This window comes from Myotis nattereri (genome assembly GCF_964212035.1).
Source record: "Myotis nattereri genome assembly, chromosome: 16".
NCBI lineage: Eukaryota > Metazoa > Chordata > Mammalia > Chiroptera > Vespertilionidae > Myotis > Myotis nattereri.
The window spans coordinates 54,323,669-54,343,156 of NC_138091.1; the positions used below are offsets into that span (position 1 = coordinate 54,323,669).

General features: G+C 54.5%; 1 protein-coding gene across 4 annotated transcripts in view; it reads left to right on the top strand.

The window, feature by feature from the left end:
* The first annotated feature begins 858 nt into the window (after window positions 1-858).
* The window catches only part of SEC14L1 (SEC14 like lipid binding 1), a 40,808-nt gene continuing 22,178 nt past the window's right edge, over window positions 859-19,488 (top strand). For 3 of the 4 annotated variants that reach the window (XR_013996952.1, XM_081109199.1, XM_081109200.1), the window contains exons 1-6: window positions 859-1,037; window positions 2,184-2,283; window positions 3,344-3,436; window positions 17,811-17,960; window positions 18,073-18,204; window positions 18,970-19,098. Coding sequence is in view for 3 of the 4 variants with exons in the window: in XM_081109199.1 (XP_080965325.1) it covers window positions 3,374-3,436; window positions 17,811-17,960; window positions 18,073-18,204; window positions 18,970-19,098 (474 nt within the window). In the remaining variant the exon portion in view is untranslated. The remainder of the gene's footprint in view (window positions 1,038-2,183; window positions 2,284-3,343; window positions 3,437-17,810; window positions 17,961-18,072; window positions 18,205-18,969; window positions 19,099-19,488) is intronic. The other variant, XM_081109201.1, reaches the window with a different exon arrangement.

A 19,488-nucleotide genomic window follows, 5' to 3' on the forward strand; every position in this document is an offset into this window, starting at 1 on the left:
CCCAAAACATCCTGTGCGGTAGCAGCAGCAAATGTACAGCCACCAGGGTGACTAACGAGAACGGAACAACAGTGACATTGATGGAGAAATTGCACGTTGGTTATAGAACCAGCTTTGCTGTGGGGGCGGGCATCCGCGGTCCCTCTCTAGTCATTCGCTCCTCTCCAGGCCCCCACATGTCACACCATGTACCACACTTGTGCTGTGCAGTGGGAGCCGGGACCGCGCCTCTCCTGCTGAAATGCAGCCCTCAGCTCCCCGCAGGGCAGATCCTGGCTCTCGCCTCCGTCGCACCCCACAGCCCGGACGTGGTGACGGGTGGCTGCTGGGTCCCACCCAGCCCCTCCCCAGCCCTGGCGTTTGCTTCATCGGCGAGAATGTGGGCAGGGCACTGCCGGGGAAGCCTGCCGCTGCTGAGCCGTCCACAAAAAATGAGGAAGCTCGAGGGGACCGCAGCTCCGGCCGGCCGTCTGGGGGCAGGGGCTCGGAGCAGACGGGCGAGCCCGAGGCCCCAGCTTTTTGGAAACAGTGCAGACTTCCCTGTTCCGATTCAGCGGAACTGCTCTCGGCAAGTGCCCGCCACCCGCTTGGCGTTTCGCCCTGCCCCGCCCCTCACCCTGGTCCCGCCCCCATGACGTAAACTGGGCGGAGTCAGCGTCCTTCGGCGAGACCAGCCGAACTGCGGAGCCGACCCCGCTCGGAGCTCCTCCCACGCTCGCCGGCCCGGAGTTGGCGCCTGCGCACTCGGCCCGGCCGCGCTAGTCCCCACCCCCTCCCTAGCAACCGCGGCTACGCCCGCCTCCCCCGCCTCGGCCGCGTCCGCGCACGCGCGCCGCTTCCGGCCGCTCGGCCCCGCCCGCCCCGTCACCCGTAACAACCACTGGAGCCGCGCCACGCCCCGCCCGCTCCCGCCCACCACCCCCGGAACCGGTGGCCGAGCTCCGGCCGCTGGCAGTGGAGCAGCGACGGCGCCGCGGAGCCGCGGGGATGAGCGCCTCCCGCCGCCCCGCGTCCTGGGCCCGGCCCTTCTGACAGAGGTAGGCGCGCGTCGCCGCGGCGGGTCCGAGAGCGCCCCCCGCGCGGCCCCTCCGGGCGGCCGCCTCCGGGCCCGGCCCGTCCTTGCCGGCCCCCACGGCTCCCCTCGGCTCCCCTCGGCCCGGGCCCTCGGCTCCTCTTAGCCCCCCTGTCCCCCTCGGCCCCGAGCCGGCCCTCCTCCCGTCCTTGGCCCGCTACCCCTCGGCCCTCGCCGCCGTTCCCGTACCCGTCGCTGCCTCCCCGCCCCCACCCCGCCAGCCTGCCCACTCGGACACCCCTCCTTGCGGGCAGCGCACCTCCCCGGTCGGCCGGGGCTGGGGGGCCCGCCGGAGCCGCCGCGCTGCACCCCCTGCCCGGTGACCCAGGGCCCGGCCGCCCTGCGAGCCTGCTCGGGACGGACTCCCTGGGTCTGACCCCCTGGGTCTGGCCATTGGCTAATTCTTAGGGACCGATTGTCATGCAATAGAGGCTGCCCGGGCCTGGACGCCCTCGGCCGGGTAACTCCGATTCCCACGGAGGACGTTCCCCTGGACCGAGCATCCGACGCGGGGAACTGGCAGGAGCCTGTGAATTCGCAGGTTCCTCGGCGCGGCCCCTCGGGTCCCGCGGAGCAGTGCGTCCTGAGTGGGGGCACGGCGCCTCCACCGCGCACGCTGCCTTTTCCACGCACCCGCTCACCCCTTTTTACCCCCGACAGTCAGCCTCCTCCTTACCGGGAGGCACCCTGAACTCACTTCCCCTGTTACATTTAAGAAGATGATGGTTTCCCCCTGCTGTGCACCCACTAACTAGAACGGGGTCCCAGCATCGGAGAGAAACGACGCTTCCAGCCGAGCGTGGCTCTGAGTCTCATGATTGTAGAACTGGACGTCTTTCAAGGTTATCTCACCCGAAATCGCCTCTTACCGAGGCGCCCGGGTCGAGAGAGGTCACGTGACTGGCCCGAGGTCGCCCGCCGATCACCCCGAGCAGGTTTCAGGCTGTCGGTCCGGGAGTGCGTGCCCTTTCCCACCGTCACCGCCTCCCGGCGAGGGATGTGAGCGGAGGCCCCGGGAAGCCCGGACCTGCCTGGCGGTAGCGCTGCAGACAGCAGTCCCGCGCAGCCTGTCTTTGTGATTGTGTTGTGTTGTGCTGTTGTTCGCATCTAGACTTCGGGCTCCTGGAGGATAGTCCACGTCTACGCTTGAGGATCCTCTCCCCGCACTCGGCGCACAGCAACGCCCTTCATGATCGTCCTCTGCAGGGCAGGTGGGCTCTTGGGATGTATTTTTCTTTCTCACGTTGAAATGGGGGTGGGAAGGAGTACAGTGTGTTTTCAGAAAAACCCCTGGGGGCGGGGACTGGAGCGTGGATTTCTTGCCGCGGGAAGGAGGCACCAGCATTGAGTTGATTGCTTATCGATATGACAGCTGTTTGAGGCTGGACCCTTCAGAGGAGCCTGTGGCCAGAGTTCTGGGCGGTGCTGCCATTGGAAGACAGGTGTCTGAAATGGTGCTTGTGCGCTTCCAAAGTGGGGGTGGGCCAGTTTCCTTTGAAGCTAGCTTTTTTTTTTTTTTAAAGAATATATTTTTATTGATTTCAGAGAGAGGAAGAGAAGGATAAAAACCCCAGTGATGAAAAACAAAACAAAAACAAAAACAAAAAAACCCCAGTGATGAGAGAGAATCATTGATGGGCTGCCTCCTGCACGCCCCCTACTGGGGATGGAGCCCACAACCCAGGCATGTGCCCTGACCAGGAATCAAAGTGTGACCTCCTGGTTCATGAGTCCATGCCCAACCATTGAGCCACACTGGCCAGGCTGAAGCCAGCTTTTGAGGTGTATTCCATAATTTGAGATAACAGTGGTATTCCCCCCCCCCCAACTTTGTTCCCCACTTTTAAATTTCTCTGTGGCCCTGCACTTAATATCTTAGAATGCCACCATTTTTACTTGGCTTCTAGTAGAAGTTGTCTAGGAGAAAACGATTCAGGAGCTGTTTGTATTGTTATCAGAATAATCAGATAGTAACGTTTCACTGCTGGAAAGGACTCTAACCCAGGGCGGCCCTGGGAAAGGCCCAGCAAGGCGCCTACAGAACGAGGCCTTCGGGCCTCAGGCCAGGGCCGTTCCCCTCGTTCCACTGGGCTTCCCTCCCCCTCGCTCACTGTCCATTGCCTCCCCTGCCCTTGGTGTCACCTTGGATTTCTGTGTGCTTGGAGTTAGGACCTGTTGTGGTTCCTTCCTACCCTTAGAGTGGAGCGTGACGTACAAATCCAGGCTCAGTCTTCCCCCGTCCTGGCTATTTTTCACGTTTGTGTTTTGCAGGTGTGAGAAGGTTGCAGGTCCATTACAGTCATGGTGCAGAAATACCAGTCCCCCGTGAGGGTGTACAAACACCCCTTCGAGCTGATTATGGCTGTGAGTACTGCGCTTGTCCGTTTCCTCTTTGGTTTCTTATGTTTTTTTAAGTGTTTGGATTTGATGATCTATAAACGGATTTGTTGTTTGTCCCCATTGCTCCCTTTGTACTTTGTGTTTTATGCTTATGAACTGTATCTAGATTCTGTGAGATGTTTTTAAACTCGAAGTCTCTGGAAATCAAAATCTGCACGATTGTTTTTCAAACACGCCCCTCAGGGTAACGTCTGAGTCGGTTCTCCCTTTGAAAACACAGAAGTGGGATTCTGACCAAATGCTTCTTCCTCTGGGTTTTGCTCTGTTTTTTGTTTGTTAAAGTGGAACAAGGATTCGGAGAGGGTTTCCCCCTCCGCTGCCCGTTCGGAAGAGCGCTGTGGTCATGGGTGAATTCCTTTACCTGCAACCGAGCACCATACGATGGAGTTGAATCGACATGATTCTGATCCCTCTGCTGAATTAGTGTTTGCCCCTAGTATCAAGTTCATGAGTCACATTAGAATTCCAGCAGTGGGGTTACTAGTCTGTGACCTGCCTGGAGAGTGTGGCTGAAAAGAAGCATTCCGCTAGACGCAAAGCAGCGCAGACATTCCCAGAGCTTTCGGGCCGCTGCAGGTGTTCCCGCCCTCTGTTCAGTGTTGCTGTTAGGTCTAACGCGCACACAGGCAATGCTCTGGCCTGAACATGTGCCCTGAGGACGCTGTGAGCTTGAACCAAGGTCGGGAACCACAGCATACCAGCCCCCTGCTAAGCCCCACTGGGTCTCTCTCAGCCCCCCCCCCGCCCCCGCCCCCCCACTGCAAGCACGCGGCTGGATGTTCTCTTCCTGTTCTGTACACATCGAAAGTCAGGTGTTTAAGCCCCTGCTTCTGTTCTGCGTCCTCGGTGAGGTTTATCCAGACCAACCCAGTTCTGAAAACAAAACAAAAGTTCAAGCCCTCTGAAGGGGATAGTTTCGGGTTAGGGCGTGAGATACCGTTTACTCGGCGTGAGGTGGTCGCTGGCAGGTGTACAGTTGGATCAGTTTTGACAAGAGTGGCCACACCTCTGCCAGGATCAGACCCTTTGCACCGTTCGTTCCCCCAGGAAGTTCCCTTGGGCCCCTCTGCCAGGTGTGAGGCTTTTGTTTGTTTCTCTTCTGGTCTGATTTTAGCTCCCTATTGCCCTTAAGGGCCAGAGCTGTTCAGTGTTTATGGCAACAGCTTATTGAACCGCTTGCCTCCTGCTTGCATGGTCTGTGTGTTGGTTTAGCTTTTGGTTGTAAGAGCAAAGAACCCACCCCGGGAGCTCCAGGAGGAAGAGGAAAGGGGAAGGAGAAGGGGAGGGGAGGGGAGGGGGGGGAGGATTGTTAGGCTGGTGATAGGAATGGTGCGGAAATGCAGGAATTCGAGCTGGGAGGGGGTTCCTGCAGTGCTGGGGCCTCAGCAACCGTCTCCCTGGAACTTCACCCCGTGGTGGGCCTCTGTGCGCGGGAGCCTCTCCCCACCACCAGCTGCCGCTCTGCCCACTCGGCGTGCTCCCTCCCCTGGGTGTCAGCCCACGTGCTGTGTCAGCTGCTCCAACCCTGCGGCCCCCCTGCCGTGCTGTGGCCTTCCTTGCTGCCTTCTTCCAGTTTCTGAGGGGCCATTGCTTGTCATGCTTCCTAGTTGAGATGCTAGTGAGACTTGGCCTGGCCATCTTCCCCTGGACCGGGGCAGGGACAGAGTTCACTGGCTGCTTCTCACATCTTCGGTCCTGCAGGTCACCCTGCATTCTTCTGCAGACACTGTTTCCATTGGCCAGCCCCGTTCCAGCCCTCTGTGCGCTGGTGTAGCCTTCTGAACGCCTTCGCTGCTTCTTCAAGGTCCTCTGTGTCCTACCCTCTCTGTCCAACCTTATTTCTCATATTAAGCAAAGTTTGCAACACAGAACTTTGACGGTCTCTGTGCTGGTTTGCCGGTTTGCCACTCACAATGTCGTCTCCTGCCCTCCCCTCTCTTTTGATACTTCCTTCCTTGTCTTCAGTGTTTGCCTTTCCCCATCTGTCTCTGGGAACCTTTTTTTTCCCTTAATCTTCACCCAGTGATATTTTTTCTATTGATTTTCTAGAGAGAGTGGGAGGGGGGACGTGAGAGACACATCGATGATCAGTTGCCTCCTGCATGTGCTCCTGACTGGAATTGAACCCAAGACCCTTCCGTCTGCAGGCTGATGCTCCAACCACTGAGCAACTGGCCAGGGCAGCCTGGGAATCTTAGTCTTCCTGACCGCCCCCTTCCCTGCACCCTGAGAGGCCTCACGCTTCCCTCGGGCCTCAGTGTAGGCAGCGTTGTCCTTTCACTTGTTAGTGGAGCTTCTTTTTTTTCTCAGAGGTTCCTGGCTTTTTTTCTTACACCTTTATAAATTATGCAAAACCCTGTTGCCAGGTACCATAACAGTAGGTTAAGCAGTGTACTTCTATGGGTTGAATAACCAAAAAGACTCTTTGCCAGTGTACCGTTGATTAAATGGCCGCAAGAAAGCGTGCCTTGTTGCTCTTTTCATTCTCTTGTTTTATTTTTGTTTCATTATCTGGTGCAATTTTGAGTTGCCAACAGGGTATAACATATTTCATCCCCAATGGGACTGGGTCCCTTATTTATAGTTACTTTTTAACCACTTTGCCAGTCCTGATGTGTATGCAGGAAGCACCCAAGGAGTGTATTGGCAGGTCTGATGCGGAGGCTGCTGTGTAGCAGCTGCGGGAGGGCGTGGGGCAGCCTGGCCTGGGGCTGGGAGCCCGCCGTGCCGCTCAGGCAGCCAGTGCTTTGCGCGGAGTCGGTCAGAGGCCCGATGGGGATGTGGGCTGGTGGGGAGGCTCCCACTCAAGTTCACTGAAGAGGAGGTCCTGGTGGCCAATGTATCATTAGTCCTTCTTTCTTGGTTTTTAACCTGTATGAGAGTGAAGCAGACAGCTCTGTATATTTCTCCTGGAATCATTTTACATGTTGTAACAATGCATATGATGCGTTACAATCCCCGAGAGGTACATTGTGATGTTAGGGCTGCTGGCCTTTATTTTTTAGCAAGGTCTTTATGTGTATGTCATTAGCGCGGCATGGAAGGTGGGTGCTGTATGTGTCTTGAGATGTGCTAAGTCCCCCTCCACTCGGAAGCCTGCCCTCTGTACTTCGGAGCTCTCCCGCCGGGCTGGGCGGCAGGGCCCATAATGCCCAGTGAATCTCAGCTCCGGACGCCCGTTCTCACCGCCCATTCTCTCTTGGCTGCTGCCCCAGGCGCTCTAATTGGAAATCTGAACATGCCACTTGCTAGTTTAAAATTCCTAAGTGGCTGCACCTCACCTTCAAGAAGTTCAGGTTCTTGAGCGTGGTCCCCAGAGCCCTTCCCATCTGCCCCCTCCTTTCTCTATTGCTCATGGCGCATGTAGACCCCACGCCCGCTCCACACCTCGCTCTTGGGGTCCGGGCAGTGTCTGAAGGTCACCCGTACACCAGCCTGCGGGATCCCTTTCCCCTCTTGCTCTCCTGTCTGCCTGGCCGCTCAGGTGAACTGGCCGGTTCCCTTCTGGTTGGAGTCCCGCTCTGTGCGCCGCTGCTCCCTGTCACCGCGCTGCTCGCTGTGCCTTGCCCGGGCCGCTGGGCTTTCTGGCTTCCCCTGCGGCCAGGAGTCTTGATGGAGCAAATCCAACCATCTTGCTTTTTATCCTGAGCACATAGGACGCCCTCAGAAATGGATTTGAGTACCGACTAAGGGGTCCTCGGAATGTCCCCATGAAAACTAATTCCCATCCCCTCCCCAGCCCCTGGCGAACACCTCCCTTCTCTGCCTGGCCTCTGAATATGACGTGACTGCTCCCTCTGGGAGTGGCATCATATACAGTATTTGTCCTTGGTGACTTGCTCCCTTCACTCCGCACGGTGCCTTCAGTATGGGGTAGCGCGTGTCAGAATTCCTTCTTAAGGCTGAATAATTTATTTCACGCACAGACTGCATTTGTTTATTCATCCATCAGTGGACACTTGGGTTACTTCCACTTGGGGCCATTATGTTTATTGTACAGTTTTAACCTCTAGGTTTTAACTATAATGTCAACCAAAACTAATTGCGTACCTCTTTAGGTTTTTTATTTGTCTTTTATATTTGATAGATTCCAGATCTAAAAGGCAAGTTCCTGAGGAATTCACTCACTGTACCTTATTCCATGCAGTCTAAAGATATCTTTAATTTACATCTCATGATTGCCATGCTGTTAGTTTCTCAGCAAAGGAAGACCAGTGGCTAAGAGCAGGTAGAGGATGAGCTAGTGGTGACCGCTGGACGCAGAGGGTGGGCCCTGGGGCAGGGGACGGAGAAGCAGACGCTGCAGGGCCTGTGCGGCACAGCTCGTGCGTGAGGCGTGGAATCAATAGGACGTGATGGATGCCTTCCTGATGGGTGACACCAGCGCTGCTCGCAGCCCCCTGACGCGGCAGTTCTATTCTGGCTCACGAAGCCAGATCATATTTCCATCGCTCATCCCGTTCCTGTGTGTGGGCAAACACACGGCAGCTGCGAGGCTGGCAGCTGCGCTGCCCGGACACCACGTGCTCTCCTGAAGTTGCAGTTTATTTTTCACGCTCCGGGAAGGAAGATGCGCTCTTCCCAGCCCTCCGGTCGGCAGAGGAGTGCGAAGCTGCTGTTTGTTGTCACGTAAAGTTTGCTCTTTATTAGACAAAAAATCGTATGGAAAATCAGGGCTTGTTGTGGATCCCGTTGGATCATGAGTCAGTCACGTGATTGCTTTAAAGACACAATTAAGCCCGTGAAAAACGATGAGAAGAGAGCCCTTTCCTAGTACTGCAGATGCTCTTGTTTGCCTGGGGCTTTAAGAAACTGGCCAGTGAAACATTTGACCTTCCAGGCTTATTGACAGAAATAAGATATCTTAAGTATCTACTTAGAGATGTGGGTACTTCTAGTTTTTCCAGCTTGTACCCTTGAATTCTCTGACAAGGATGGGGGAATGCTTTTATTTTGACCATCGAAAAAATACGTAGAGCCCGAGCTGGTTTGGCTCAGTGGATAGAGCATCGGCCTGCGGACTGAAGAGTCCCAGGTTCAATTCCTATCAGGGCACATGGTTGGGTTGCGGGCTCGATCCCCTGTAGGGTGTGTGCAGGAGGCAGCCAATCATTGGTTCACTTTCATCATTGATGTTTCTCTCTCTCTCCCTCTCCCTTCCTCTCTGAAATTAATAAAAACATGTTTAAAAAATACGTAGACACGTGGAGATAGCGGATGCTGTCAGACAGTATGAGGTTTGTGTGTATGTTTATTTTTGGCTCCAAATGATACTACTTTAACGGTTGGAAACAAATGCGAGAAGAGTGGAGGTGGAACTCATATGTAAAAGGTGTGCTGGAGCCAGGTGAGGGCTAAGTTTCTTACACGGGAGCGGACAAAGGTTTAAATAGAGAGAAGTGGGGGGTGGGGAGTCAGCAGCCGCCTCACGGGCCTGCGGGGGGGGGGGGGGGGGCGGGCGGGGAGCAGCTGCGCCGGCCCATCAGTTCCTCTTCACGGTGAGCACCGATGGTGGCCACGAGGCCATCCTTCCCATTGCACGTGCTGCTAGTTTGGTTTGACCGTTGTATGAGTTTTCCCCGACTTTGTACATATTTGAGTAACATTATAATAAAAACAACTGGTGGACTCTGAAGGATCACGGAACCTGTGCTCTTGTGGAAGGGGTTGTACGTCTGCAGGCTGAGTGAGCAGTTTCTCCGAGTTAGAGATTTCGCTTGCTTTGATTAACCCCAGTCAGCCAGGCCCTCCGATCGGGTTTGGTTTGAAACCCAACCGGAGGCCGGGGAAGAGATAAAGGTTCTTGTGTTACTCTCTCCGCTTCTCCTGAGCGGCTGCCTGGCTTGGCTGTTTCAGGGGGCATCCCTCCCTACAGTGAATCCGTAGTGAGAGTCTTAATGCTACTTTAACTGAGTTTTGATGGGGAGGCTGAGGAGAGGGCGTCTGCTCCCAACTTCTGGGTCTTGACAGACATGAGGGTCGGTGCAGCATCCCTACTGCTCTGGCGCCCCCCGTGGGAAAGGGGAGGAAACGCCTTTCTGTGTTCCATTCTCCGTCCGGGTCATGCTGTTTTTCCCATGAAGGAGATTTTAGAGTCCTTTGTCTCCTGTCTTTAACAGGTTAGAACGTTCAAAGCAGCTGAATTTGAGAATGTTAGCCGTGTCCGCAGGAAGAGAGCAGGGCTGGGTGCCGCGGGGAAATGACTGACACAGGTTCTCCTGTAGGGGTCCCACCTCCGGAGGGTGTGCCGGGCTCCCAGCCGGCCCGTGCAGGGGCAGCCGCACCACCTCCGTGGGCCCTGCTCTCACCCAGCGGGAGTCCATGGGAGGCCTGGTGGGGGGGCCCTGGGGACGGGTCCTGCTGAGGAGCCACCGTTTCGGAAACACTTGAACATTTGACGGTCTGAGGAGCACGGCGCGTCCCGGTTCCCGCTCACCCTGGCTGGGCAGCTTCTCCCCCGCTGTCCCGTCAGTCCGCCGGCAGCGCGGGGCAGTGTGAGGGGTGCACCACGATGCTGTGACAGGTGACATGAGCGCCACAAGTTTAGTTCACATCCGTCACCCCACGGAGTTACACTTTTTTTCTTGGGATGATAACGTTTAAGTTAGTCTCGTAGCAACTTGACAGTAAATGTACAGAACAGTATTGTTCGCTAGTCACCTGCTGTCCCTGACATCTCCAGGACCTACTTCCGACTGGCAGCTTGTCTTATCTACTTGACAAATGAGGAGACAGGCTTCAGGTGCTGGCCAGGGACCGGCCCGCCTGGCTGCCTCACCTGCTCTCGGTGCAGACTGCCCGGGTCCCACAGCTCGGAGCTGCCATGGGTCTGCACAGCCCGCCCGCGGTGGCCGCTCTCCTCCAGACAAACCGGCTTGCCAGGCAGCCAGCAGCGCCCAGCCCGGCTTCCCTAGCTCTGGAGGCCCGCTGCAGTCCTTCTCTACCCTCCCCGTGGCCTCCCGCCTCCCTGGCCTCTGGTCTCTGACCTGGTGCCCTGCGGGGAGTAGACTTCCCCCAGACTCCATCCTTGGCCCACGGAGTGGGTGGTGGCGGCCCTGGCATTCAAGTCGAGGCCTGTTGATGCGCAGGCTCTCCCGCAGCGCTGCTCTGCCAGCGTCTGGCTGTGTCTTAGCCTAAGTGACAGGGCTCCAGGGCGGGGAGGGGGGACGCTAGGGAACACGGGGCACTGGAGGGCTGGGAGCACGAGGGAAGTCAGAGGAGCTCTGCGGGGACTGGCAGGGTGTGCGGGTGACTCTGGTGAGAGAAGTGAGAGAAGGAGAGGGCTTTGTCCTGGGAACAGTAGCCGTGCCCCCAGGCCTGTGGGAACCAGGCTGGTGTTTGCATTCATTCAGACCAGCCGGAGCTGAGCGGTTGGTTTCCTGCGTGAGCTCTTGCCCTTCCGAGTGTATTGTGTTTCCTCGTCCTGTGGAAAACGTGAATACCGTGAGCATCTAGCTGTAACCCGAGCCCTTCCCAGGACGCCCGCCCGCTCAGGAGCGCGCTCCCAGCCCTCCCAGCCCTCCCAGCCCGGCATCGGCAGGTCACGGCTGCTCCAGTGCCAGCAGTTACATAACGCGCAGGCCATGCGGGCCCTGTATTTCCTTCCTGTTACAAGGGAGATAGTTTACTCTTAACGCCTGAATTGAAATAGGGTCATTTCTATCTTTACCTTCTTTTTCTTTTCCTTATAGAAGGAAAGAGACCTATATGATATTATTTACAACTACTTCCTTTTTTTAAAAGTTGCTAATAATAAACAAAATAGCTGGTTTCCAACAACGCCTCATCGTTTGTTTTTAGGGCCATCGGGAATACACTTAACATTTTAGTCTGGTGAACACATGCATTTTGGGGTGCATTTTCAAAGTAGAGTAAAAAAGATGAAATGAGAAACGTTCCTTTCTAAAGCTGTTCGCGTGAGAAAGGTTCCCGTTCTGTGTTTCTGCGTCGCCGCCTTGCTTCCTGCTGTGAGTTGGCAGTGTCTCTGCCCAGCACTTGCCCCTTTTCACTCTGAGACGTTCATGTGCAACATGGAACAGTAGCAACTTTGTTTTTAATCCTCACCTGAGGATGTTTTTTCCATTGATTTTCAGAGAGAGTGGGAGGGAGGGAGAAGGGGAGGGAAAGGAAGAGGAAGAGGGAGAGTGAGAGGAAGAGGGGGAGAGAGAAAGAAACATCGATATGAGAGAGACACATCGATTGGTTGCCCCCGCATGTACCCCAACCAGGGCCAGGAATCAAACCTGCAACCCAAGTATGTGCCCTTGACCAGAATCAGTGCGTGGGCTGGTGTTCTAACCACTGGTCCACATTAGCCATGGCCACCCCACAATTCTTCCTGTCTTGTACTTTTCCTAGGCACCCCAAACAGACCTCTGCCCCCAGGCAACCATGGACTTGCTGTTAGATACATTAGTTTCTCCTGGGATTTCACAGAAATAGAAGCATATGCTTCTTCCTTTGCCTCGTCTCTTTGATTCACCATATTATCTTGGATTCATTCATGTGTGCATGAATAAATAGTTCATTACATTGTATTGCTAACGAGTGTTCTGTTGGTGGGACATACCATGATTTGTTTATTAATATATATTGCAGCAGAAAACATTGCCATTTTTAAAAAGGTGATACTTTTTTATTTCGTAGTACTTTTCTAAGATTTTGGATTTGTTAGAATCGAGTAAAGCCTATAATTTATTTTTAAATCTGTATTAATATGTGTAAACTAGAAAATAGATACTTTTCAGGCTGTCAGAAAAAAAAGGAAAGAAAAGCAGTTACTAAAGTTACATTCCAGAGAAACTATATGCCACCAAATTCAATAAACTAAAAGAAATGTAAAAAAAAAAAAAGTGATATTCCAGGCAGAGAACAAACCTAGATCCGTGCATCTTGGAACCAAGACGGGGGAGGGATAAGTAGGTGAAGTTGGGGGAGACTTGAGGAGGAAGGGAGTTGGGGGGGGGCTTCCAGAGGCAGAGTGGGGGCCTGTGGCCTGACGGTTCCACTGCCTCTGGAAGGTTTCCCGAGAGCCTTCCCTCGGGGAGCTGTCCTTGGGGACGGAACACGTGCTTACCCGCGAGTTCGCTGTGGGGGCGCGGGGAGCTCAGAGCCCGCTTGCTTTTTTACAGATTTACTTTGCCAGAAGCTTCTAACCGGGTGCAGCCTTCTATTCTGTGTACAGACAAAAGGCTTTAAACAGCAGAGCCTGTGGATGAAACAGACTTGAAACTCCTGCCGTGTAATTAGTTTATCCGTGAGGATCAGCGACTCTGGGTTTTAGAAGAATTTATCTTAAGGCGTGTTCAGGACATCTGCCCCCACAGCCAGGCCCCCGACATTCTTCTAAGGACACGAGTTAGGACGAAGGTGTGTGGTTGTTGGGTCAGAATGTTGGTTACAGAATCAAGTTATTCCTTGTGAGTCAGTCGAGAATATCAGAGCACCTTTTTGAACTTGAAGTGTGGCCAGTGACGCTAGGGAACAGAATTTTAATGGCTCCTTTGAACTAAATTTAAATAGCTGCTGGTTTAGACGCAGGAGCCATCTGCTTACTGAGTGGAAGAGTGGGCGCTCTCCTCCCTGCTTGCAGTCAGGTTCTCGTCCCCTCCTCCCCACTTCTTTTTGGGGTACATGTCCACGGTCAAATTTGTGTCTAAGAGGTGGATTGGTGGGGTCCCTGCTGTATAATGGAGAACAATTTAGTTAAATACAAATATATTAAGTGACAATCTGTAGGCTGTATGGCTCTTTCTGTTTCACATAAGGGTTTTTGTGCCTCACAGTTTTGACTGGTTGGCATCTGAAATAACTGCATTTTTGTGAGAAAATAATTCAGAGAAACCTGCTGTGGTTAATCCGTTCAATCAGGAGAGGACTCACTGTGACCTGCGGCCTGGTTTTGGGCTCGGGTATAACAGTGGCCCTGCCATTTGGAATGGTTGGGGGATATTCAGGCTAGTCATGAAGTTCAAGTGTCAGTGCCGTGAAGATGGTGCTAGCGGGCCCGGCTTTCTCCCTGGCTCACTGGGTTTCTGAGGCTGCCCTGTCCTAGGAAGGCAGACTTGAGTGTTGTGACCGGGCCCATCTGGCCACAAAGCTGAAATGCTCACCGCCTGGCCCTTCGCTTACAGAAGAAGGTCAGCCACCTCTCGCGTTTTTTAAGGCCTTTATGCAGAAATGGGAAGTTTACTGGAACGCCGGCCCCTCTGCTTCGGGAGGAAGTGTGCCAGCAGAGGGGGAGGGAGGGGACTGGGGGCACTTGTGGGGAGTTGGAATAATGCACCTGTAGGCAGAGGGGTTTCTGATTTCAGGCGTACAGTTCAGAGCACTGCGTTCCGAGGCGCCAGAGCACCAAGGAGCTGGAGGAAACACGGTGACGCTCGGCATTTTCTGGACACCGGCAGCTCCCAGTTCCGTCGCCTTTGCACGAATGCGTCGGTGTGTGCCTTGGGGGGGTGGTGTCCTGTGTTTGTGAAGCTGGGCTTGAGGATCAGTGGGCACAGGGAACGGGACAGCAGCAATGCCCAGGCTCTGGCCCTGGCGCACCCTGGAAAAGTGACCGAGGTGCTGACGTCTGGAAACCTGGCGTGGCAGCACGCGGCAGTGCTCAGGACACTGTCCTCTCGACAGTCACCAGAGTCACCAGCGATTATCTTCAAGGCAGAAGCAGCCCGAGAGCATGGCCCCCACGCGGGTCTGAGAGGTCACTCCTGAGACCTTTCCCAAACGTGGCGCAGTTGGACCGCGTGGGCCTGGGCTTGCTCCTCTGAAGGAAACTTAGGGAACTCGCCGCAGCCTCTGACATGGCGCTGCCAGGCCTGCAGGGGTCTGGCCTGGAAACCGAAGGCTTAGTTGCTCCTGGTCTCACGCTCGTGTGAAAGTGCCGGTCTGACTGGGCTGTCAGTGAGTATTTGGAGGAATAAGGCTGATCATGACTCGCTGGATTTTAATTTTTCCTTTAAAGGGCTCAAATTTATACAGATGTTAATTTTTATAAATAGCTCATGAACACGTTTGTTCAAAAACAGCATGGATTGGGACCTCAGTTGAGGAGTGGACTGCATAGAGGTTTCTCTGGGGGGAGGGGGGATCGAGCCCACAGAGCACTGAATGGTGGGGACATGAGCGCCAGGGCCTGGTCCCTGGGTGGCTGCCACTCTGACATCTAGAATGAGCCTCGGGGCGCACAGGCTCTGTGTCCGCAGCGGACCCAGGTGCCCGAAGCTGTTCATGGAGCGGCTGCAGCTCCAGCCAGCATCCCGGCAAACGCCAGCATCCCGGCAAACGCCAGCATCCCGGCAAACGCGCCCGTGGACGGCCTGGGCGGCTTCTTTGGAGCTCTGCCCTGCTTTGCTACCGTTCGGTTTTGCCCAGGTTCCTCCACCAGGACGGCCCCTCCTCCCGGGGCTGCTTCTCCGCCGCGGCCGCTCCGCAGGCCCTGGGAGGACGCCCTTCCTCAGTGGGGCCTTCGGCGCCAGCACCGAGGGATCGCCCCAGGTCCTGAGCATGTTCTCGTCAGTGTATTCTAGAAGGTTCCGCCTCCTCGGTCTTCTCCCTTGTCCTCTGCAGAGAAAGCTGTTTACGTCTTGCCTCTGGACAGCCCATTCCTGTGCCTTCCACTTTTGCCTTCTCTAGTGCAGGGGTCCTCAAACTTTTTAAGCAGGGGGCCAGTTCACTGTCCCTCAGACCGTTGGAGGGCCGGACGATAGTTTAAAAAAAACTATGAAGAAATTCCTATGCACACTGCACATATCTTATTTTGAAGTAAAAAACCAAAACGGGAACAAATACAATATTTGTATTTGCATGTGGCCCGCGGGCCGTAGTTTGAGGACCCCTGCTCTAGAGCCCAGCACAGTGTCTGCATATGGCGCGCCCACTGCATCCATCTGTAATTTTTTAAAATACATTTTTATTGATTTCAGAGAGGAAGGGAGAGGGAGGGAAGGAGGGAGGAAGAGAGAGAGAGAGAGAAAGAGAGAGAGGGAGGGAGGAACATCAACGATGAGAGAGAATCATTGATTGGCTGCCTCCTAAATCCCTCCTACTGGAGATCGAGCCTCAACCCGGGCATGTGCCCTTGACCGAAATCAAACCCGGGACCCTTCAGTCCACAGGCAGACACTCTGTCCGCTGACCCAAACCGGCCAGGGCTCAGTCTGTAATTTTGATCTTGAATGAATTACAGAATTTTAGCTCTGAGGGACTTTGGTCAATTTACCACATTTGCTTGATATATTTATTGTTTTGGGATTTTTTTTTGAGCCACTGGCAACTTCTAAGAGAGACTTAAGGCATAGTTCGTGTTTTCGTGTATGGATTTTCCAGAGCAAAACCAGAATTGCTTATAAGTGAGTCGACAGCCAGGCCTGGTGCCATAGCTGTCCAGGTGGGTATATGGAAAGCAGCCGGCTTCGCTGGTTGGTTAGATTGGATGTGAACATAGTTCAATTTAAAGGAAGGTTCTTTAAATGGAATTTCTTTTAAATGGGTTTTCCTGGCAGGATGCAATATTAAGTTCATTAGTTCTCAAGTTAAAATATCTTCGCTAAAATATGGTTTTCTTTCGCACAGTACAAGCTTTTAATGTCAAAACTGCATTCAGAGGTTGACGAAAAAGCTGAAGGCACTGTTGCCAAGCTCCCAAATTGCAGGTTCAGAATCCCTTTTGAAAGATGAAGAGTGGGCGAAGAAGGTGGGAGGAAGCCGAGTTACCCAGAAGGCAGCTCTCCTCTGGGGGCCGGTGGCGGAGGCCCTCGTCTTGTTTCGTTACTGGAACACTTGCTGCGTCGCACAGAGACGGAGCAAATGGCTACAAGAGTCATCGCTCTCACAAAAGTCACGTTTCCTTTTCAGAGGAGACGTCGCAGGCCATTTCTCCCTCTGCCAGCTCACTGCTGGGAGAGCTCATTGTGTTTGGCCTTGTCTTGATTTCATAAATGTGAGTGTGACGAGGAAATGACCTGGTGACATCGCAGATAGTTGGTGGGGAAGGAGCACTTGGAAACGAGGGCCCCTCTTCTGAGCGGGGCTAGGAGGCGCCTCCTGGGGGCTCTCAGTGCGGAGGGAGAGTGGGAGGCTGCGGGGTGGGCTCTGCGGCCCAGGCAGGGTTTGAAGATAGGGGAGCTTCTCCTAGAAACCTGTGCGCTTTCGTTCCGTCGCCTGCACGGGTGGCGCCGAGTGAACTAGTCCGGTACCTGTGTGCATTTCCCACGAGTTTGGATGAATTATATATAGCAAATCTTTCTTTCTTTAATTAAATAGTTTGTTCCGAGATAATTGTAGGTTCACAGTGCACGAGCATTGTTCACAAGCAGGGATACAGAGAGGCCCCCGCTCCCCCCCCTGCCCCCCTCCCCCCCCTCCCACCGCCCTCAGTGGAAGCATCTGGAGAAGCCCAGCACATCTTCACAACCAGGGCATTGGCGTAGGTGCCATCAAGATGCAGAGCCTTCCCACGTGCACCCCGCCGCCCTGTTACAGTCACACCCGCCGCCCTCCTCTCTCCCGCCTTCACCCTGGCAGCCACCAGCATGTTCTCTGTTGCTATAATTTTATCACTTCAAGAATGTTACAAAAATGTTTAAATCTGTGATCCATTTTGCCCTAGTCTGTTTGGCTCAGTGGATAGAGCGTTGGCCTAAGGACCAAAGGCTCCTGGGTTTGATTCCGGTCAAGGGCACATACCTTGATTGCAGGCCCCTCCCTGGCCCGGGCCCTTTTATCGATGTTTCTCTCTGTCTTTCCCTCTCTCTTCCACACACACACACACACACGCACAGAAATCTGTGATCCATTTTGAGTTAATTTTTATAGTTTTGGGGGGTTTTGGCGGAGGCCTGTTTTTTGCCTCTGGGTGTGCCGTTTTGCCAGTGATTTGTTGAAAGGCTAGTCTTCCTCCGTTGGATTGCTGTGCACCTTTGTCAAAAGTCATTCGGGCCTGTTCGTGTGGGTTAGTTTATGGCTGTCCGCTCTGTCCACTGAGCTGCATGTCTGTCTCTCTACCAGTCTCAGACAGTGAGCCTGAGTACCGGGCCCAGCCATTCCTCCCAACTCACTCCTTTTCAAAAGTGTTCCGTTCTTTTGCCTTTTCGTGTACATTTTAAGATAATTAAGTGGGGAGCCACAAATAACCTAGCTGGGATTTGGATGGGATCCTGTGAAATTTCTGTGTCCACGTGGGGAGAATTGGCCTCTACCGTGTCAAGCCTTCCAGGCCCTGAAGAGCAAACACAGAAAGTTCCCCCCTCTCAGTGGGAGCTGGAGAGGTGAAGACGCGGACGCTGTGATGTCCGTGACCACCCCATCACCCCTCTTTCTCCACATGTCTCCCCAGGCCTACGAAAGGAGGTTCCCCACGTGCCCGCTGATCCCGATGTTTGTGGACAGTGACACTGTGAATGAATTCAGGAGTGAGGACGGGGCCATTCACATCATAGAAAGACGCTGCAAACTGGACATAGACGCACCCCGGCTGCTGAAAAAGGTGACCGCGGGCCGAGGAGGCGCCCCGAACCTAAGCGAATCACGCACACCACCGCCGCCGCTGCTGCGACTGGGCGGTACTAATGCGTCCTTCTCTCTGTTCTCTTTTAAAGATTGCGGGAGTTGACTATGTTTATTTCGTCCAGAAAAACTCACTGAATTCCCGGGAGCGCACTTTGCACATTGAGGCCCATAATGAGACGTTTGCTAACCGGGTCATCATTAAGGAGCACTGCTGCTACACCGTGAGTACCCGGCTGTCCTCTCCGCCGGGCTGTCCCCTCCGCCGGGCTGTCCCCTCCGCCGGGCTGTGCTCTCTCAGGCTGCCCGCCTCCCGCGGCGGGGGCGGCAGGAGCAGGCGCGGTTACTCAGAGTGCAGGTGGCAAGTGCTGCTGGTCCGTGTGTGGATTTGCTTTACGTGCCTGCTTTGCTGGCCCACTCTGACTTCAGATGTCTGTTGAAGGTCACGACACTGGGACCTCCGAGAGTGGCGCCGAGTGCATTGATTGCCCTAAGCTTCACGCTGACCACCGTTTCCAGAACTTTTCCTCCCAGATCGCTAGAATAACCTCCTGGGTCTCCCGCGTCTCCCCACCCTCCTATAGAAGCAGCCCTGAGTCCCAAGCCACCCGCGGACCGTGTGTCAGATCACGTCACGCGGTCCCAGACCCCAGCAGGGACTCGGCTTTGCGCTCAGAGGTCGTACCTCTGCTGCCTGCCTGCCTCGTGCACAGTCCCGCTCCGTCTGCTGTCTGCTAGACGGGCCTCACAGGCCTCCTCCTCCAGCCTTTGCTGACCGCCCTCCCTGATGAAGCCAGCCCTGAATATTTTAGAAATAGTGCTTTGGTCTCCGTGATTTTGACCCTCTCCGTAATTTTTCCATCTGCTGCTTTCATGATAATCACATGATGAGTAAAATAGGGTTTTGCTTACGCTGACTAGTTGATTGAGGGGCAGACATGATATTCTCAGTTATCAGTTAGTTAATGCAGTTCTTTCTCAATCTGAAGGTTCACCCTGAAAATGAAGATTGGACCTGTTTCGAACAGTCTGCAAGCTTAGATATTAAATCTTTCTTTGGTTTTGAAAGTACAGTGGAGAAAATTGCAATGAAACAATATACCAGCAACATTAAAAAAGTGAGTCTGTCTTGGAGCTTTATGGAAAAGGGTGGGCAGGCATCCCTGGGATGATTGGTGCTGGCGGGCTTTCTGCGAGGCTGGGAATGGGGTAGTCAGGGGTCCCAGCCATTTCTCTCGGGGACTGCTCTGACCTTCCCCGGCCTTGGATCCTTGGGAGTAGGAGGCGTAGGTTGGGGTGCACAGAATGCTGGTTGCCAATGAGGTGAGGAGGAGCATGTGGCCAGGGGCCATGCGTTCTTGGCTGGGACTTGTTGGGAAGGTGAGAGTTGGGGTGAGGCAGGAGCAGCTCACTTGCAGCAGCAGCCCTGGTGCCCGCCAGGATCTGCGGCCCGAAGTGCTGCAGCCGGAAGAGGCACCTCCCAGGTGTGCTCAGGGGTCCACCTTGGG